At 32.0% G+C, this 5,344-nt stretch overlaps 1 protein-coding gene across 1 annotated transcript in view; it reads right to left on the bottom strand.

Moving 5' to 3' along the window:
• Positions 1 to 213: 213 nt before the first annotated feature.
• LOC102578364 (ferric reduction oxidase 2-like) overlaps positions 214 to 5,344 on the bottom strand; it is an 8,210-nt gene continuing 3,079 nt past the window's right edge. Inside the window, exons 5-8 of the mRNA XM_006339548.2 lie at positions 2,019 to 2,346; positions 1,686 to 1,929; positions 803 to 1,506; positions 214 to 706 (exon numbers count right to left, since the gene is read on the bottom strand). Coding sequence (XP_006339610.1) covers positions 567 to 706; positions 803 to 1,506; positions 1,686 to 1,929; positions 2,019 to 2,346 — 1,416 coding nt within the window. The 3' untranslated portion in view covers positions 214 to 566. The remainder of the gene's footprint in view (positions 707 to 802; positions 1,507 to 1,685; positions 1,930 to 2,018; positions 2,347 to 5,344) is intronic.

A 5,344-nucleotide genomic window follows, 5' to 3' on the forward strand; every position in this document is an offset into this window, starting at 1 on the left:
GAATTCTTCACCCCATATTACTTCTTCTGATTGTTAGATCTATGGTTCTGGGAGACTGCGTAGGATACTTTAAGAAGATATGTCAAGCTTTGCCTGTTCAAAATTGTATGTAGGTATTATGGGTTGCGATTTGCAATGAAAGAAAGATAGAAGCATAGCACAAAATCATATTGTAGGAGTGGGAATTGGAATTTGTTGATGGAAAGATAAAACTAGGAAACTGGGAAGTTTCAGACCTTGTCTTGGTTAAAGTTATAGAAACTGTTGTTTGGTTATACATCAATAATATGTTGGGAATGAGATGGTCATAGTTTAGTCTAATTTCTCAGACAAATACAGGTTCCATTCGAATCCCATGAACCTTATTTCCTCTTCCAAAGGCTACTTACAATACCTTACATATTATATTCGACAAAAAGTAATGTTATCTTGGGCAACCATACCCACAATACCTATTTTAAACACACATATTGATCCAACCAGAAGACTGGAACATATTACAGGGCATAATATCTACATAGATACTGCTGCATTCTTATAGAGTCCTTTTAAGGTAGCTCTGGAAATCACCAGGTGAAGCTGATGGACTCGAAGTGCAGATTTTCAACCAACCCAGATGAGCAAATGGCTGCTACGTCATGCCTCAAGGTCTTCGGTCCAGAGGCAAGTACTCCAACACTTGATCCTTTAACTTCTAGCAATATTCCTGCAAAAGAATTTCATTTAGTTACCAAACATAGAGAGTCGGGAAACAAAGTACTACTTAGTAGTTTTGATTATGCAAATATATTGTAGTAATTACTCTTGAGATCAGGTCGGTGGCCATAATGTGTCTTGATAGATTTGTCGAGCGATTGTTGAGGAAGACTTTCTAGCTCTTGATCAGCATAAGCTATTAACAAGTTTAAAGATTTTGCTGAATCTGCCATGTCCTGAATCTGCTTAGTTTCCCTAGCACTTTTCTTCTTGTTCCATAGGAAGGCTGCACTTGCTGCAATTACTATAGCAGCTGCTATAAACAACATGTTGAACAAAGCCCTTGTGTGGTATGGGAATACCTTGTTAGTACCATGGTCCATAGGGTAAACATAGTATTGGTAAAGAAGTCCCACAAATAGAAGGTACAGAGCAAACGAAGACGATATTATAGCAGCAAGCCAGAGCCAGTTGTTCTGGCCTAAAATGGGGGTTATTGGTGCGTCAGAGTGGTCAGGTTTGAACAAAATGGTCCGTAGGGGTTCAGATTTTTCATGTGCTGGTTCAATCTCTCTGGTTATATAAGCCTCAATTTGTAGGTCAAGATTAGAAGAACATCCTGAAGGAGTGCCTGCTATAGGAAGAAGTAGGTCTAACATAGAGAGTTGTGAAGTGTTCCTGAACACACTAACTAATAAGATCTTGGGAGTTTTGCATTTCAGTGTTGAGCTCATATAAATCAGCTCTCTGATGATTGAAATGAATGGAGTTATTCCACTTCCTCCACTGATCAACACCAATGTGTCATGCCTGTCATCAAAATAGACCACACCATCACAAAATATACATAGGGGAACTACATTGACTTGGAAGAGTTTAAGCTCGATGTACAGACGGAGTAAAAAATCTTCATATGTTAGTCGTACTGCTAGTACGACTAACATGTTTACAAAAGTTAGAAAACACTGATAGTGTAAAACATCTCTAACCTTAGGAAATGAGTGGAAGCAGGTCCATAGGGTCCTTCAACAGAAACATCAAGACGATCGACAGAGGAAGGCAAAGACATGACACTGTAAAGCTTCTTAGTCCAACTTCCTTCACATTTAATGACAACACTAATTGTTTCTGATTCCAAGTTACTGTTTGAGGTTACAGTGAATGGATGCCACTGCAATTTGGATATGCTTGGCACATTTAGGAACGTAATACTTGTCGGAGAGTACTCCAAACCTACAAATTAGAACAAGTAATCGTCCAGTTCAAAGTGAGATAGGTAACCTGGAAAATGAAAGACAGAATTGTAGCTAGGCTGAACTAACCTGATATTTTGGAGAAGTTGAGTTCAACAGTTTCACAAGTCAAAACTCGGGCTGAAATCAAACGAACTTTTTGCTTGGATTGCAAGAATCTCAAGTATCGATCGATCAAGAAGAGGAAGAAACCAGGAAGCATAATGCAGGCATAGAACATTCCAGTGTGGAGTAGGTAGAAAACCATGAATAGAATGTAGAGATAATGTGTGTAGAAGAAGAGTTCAAACATTCTTCTTCTAATTGCTGGAAATGTTGTAGCCCACAATATTAATCCAACTAGTAAACCAAGTTCTCCAGGTACATTTGATATGTAATGTGGATCCCATGTCAACATCTGCATCAAACCAAGATTAGCTAGTAAAAAAGATATGATCAAGGCAATCAATTAAAATAGAAGAATTAACCTAAGTATTCATCAACTGATCAAATGTGCATAACTCATGTGTAATATGTGTATAATCTATGTATATCGGCTAGAAAAAAAGTCAACAATGACTCCGGCCGGCTATTTATGTAAAGATAATCGTTGCTTAGACTAAAGATAGCCACAGATGTATATATGCATAATCCATGTATTATATGTGTATAAACATATATAATCAAAGTATAGTCTATGTATATCGTTAAAGAAAATAAACTACTATAGCTATATCTGGCGAAAGCATCCGAAAATTACACTACATTTTTATAAATAGTCAAATATTATCTGTATTTTGTGTATATTTATTAAATTTTAAATATCCTTAATGAAATTCTTGATTTCCCCATTATCACATAGTATTATTTTGATTTATACTCATACATGCATGAATAATTAATTATAGTTATAATATGATTAGGTCATTTAGGTGTCATGGTGAGGTGGGTATCTTCTAGAATTTTGAAATATAGATACCAAAATGGATGTCACACTTGAACCTTTAAATCATTTCATTTTTTTATTAAATAGGGGAATATTCTATAAAGTTAGAAAACACCAAACAGAAAGCAGAAAGTTCAAACAAATATTTGATTTATGTGGTCCAAAATTCCACTCACTTGCTGTGTTGTGTCACACTCATACCTAATGGCTATTGAACTTTTTTTTGATGAATAAGTTTCCAATTCTAGTGGAACTCTAATTTAGTGTTAAGTCAAAGAGGTTCCCCACATTTAACTGTCTCACCAAACTTTTATTCCTTTTATATTTATCTTAACTGTGTAGTTAATCAACCATCAACCATGTGTTGTCTTCCCTTGAAAGTTATGAAATCTATTTTTATTTTTTTTACAATTCCTTAGATTTTAATTTTTCATATGATATGTTTAAGATTACAAGATTAAATTTATTTTTGGTATATCTGAAGAACACCATATTCAAAAGTCGTCTTCTTAAGTTCAGAGTTAAGTTAAAATATGATAAATAAATTGAACGGAAGAATTACTAATAAATTGAAATATTTGCTACCTATTTGCATTACGTTATCTTACTATGTATAAATAAAGTAAAATAATACTTGTCAATTTTGTGATTTTCTTTTTCCAATTTGGCAACGGGAAGGGAGGGATTTTGAGAAGTGAATTTAGACTTCCATCGATATTATTAGACTGAACGTAATTTGGCAGTTTATGGTATGAGTTTGTTTATTGAGGAAAAAAAAAAAGCTTATATGGAAATTAAAAAGGAAATTTAATCATTTCTTTTTGTCTTGTTTTGAAAAAGAGCTTAGGTAGAAATTGATTTGCTTTTTGATATGAAAAGAGTAAAAGGGTTTGTTGATAGAAAAAGGATTAAAAAAATGTAATGATGAAATCTTCTGTATTATTAGTTTATCACATTATTATATTTTTGGTTGCTCCTCTCATAATGTGACAACTTACACACACATATATAGTGACTTTAAAAAGAGTGATGATACATAACTATCTAGTTTTGCCTTTAAGAATTTGAACCTCAGGTGCGTTCGATGTGAAGAAAAATATTTTTTATGGATATTATTTTAAGAAGAATATGTGAGTTTTTCTATTTATTTATATTTTTTATGTTTGATATATAAAAAAAAAAAATTATTTTAAAAATATTTATATAAAAATTAACTGGAGATGAGAATATAGTAGTAGTTTACCAGATAAATTGATAAGTCAAACAATTTCAATCCACCAAGTGAAATTAGTGATTTCTTGATTACGATCAATCAAGACTAAAGGGTATGGATTGTTGGTAACGAGGGCTATTAGGATGGGGTAAAGATGAGGTGCACATATTGGAGAATGGGGAGAACACAATTAACATGAAATACAATTCATGAAACTTATTTTTTCTACTTATACAACAAAATTTATTTTTCTCATTTATAAGAAATTTATTTTCCAGAATGATATTTCTGAAAAAAATTTACCAATATTTTTCACTATACCAAACACACCCTTCTTTTTAAATTGAGTGTCAAGATAAGAATAAGGCAGGCACAATTATTTCCAAACATATGCATAGTATGAATCTAAATTTTCCTTTACGACTTTAGACTATGAATGCATATATCTTCTTTTTAAAGATAATTTTTTAAAAGTAAAACTATGACAATAATTAGAAGTAAAATTCAATAAAGGATACCAACTACCCTACAAATGTTAAGAGTTAGTTGTTCGATCTACATCCATCAAGAATAATAAAACTAACAAATATTATATTGCTATTAGTTTTTCACATATTTTACACCACTTCCAATTTGTTTTAAAGTTATACCTCATATTGTTTTTCTTTCACTATTAGTGAAATTTAACATGTAATAACATATTAATTATTATTTTATCAAATTAACGTATCACAGAGATTTATCTGTAATATAATTACCGTACAATTTATAATTAGTAACCAAATTATATTAATTTTTTCTTCACTATCAATGCAATTAAAACTTAATCTCCTTACATATGATGTATTTTTGTGTTGGTTGAAAATAATCAATTCTCCACTAGTTGTTTGTTATGGTTGTTATTATTGCTCACTTCTCAAAACTATGAAAGTTAAAGTCCAATTAGGCCACCAAAAATTTAAACATATGGTGGGGTTTGATTTGAAACACAAGTGAACTTAATATTCACACTTTCTTTTTAGTGTGGGCACTATCAAATGTCATTATTGAGTGGCAAAACCAAGAAAACTTAATGTGTAATTATCATCTTAACGTTTTCTTGAATCTTGATTAATTAAGTAGTTTCTTGTCCATCAAAACTCTTTTTTCTTAATTCATGTACTAATGGATGCGGTTACGCAATAATTATTTACACATCAAAATCTTTAAAAACCCCAACACCAACCCCCCCCCCCCCCAAAAAAAAAAAAAAAAAAA

Source organism: Solanum tuberosum, unplaced genomic scaffold (assembly GCF_000226075.1).
Source record: "Solanum tuberosum cultivar DM 1-3 516 R44 unplaced genomic scaffold, SolTub_3.0 scf00010, whole genome shotgun sequence".
Lineage (NCBI taxonomy): Eukaryota > Viridiplantae > Streptophyta > Magnoliopsida > Solanales > Solanaceae > Solanum > Solanum tuberosum.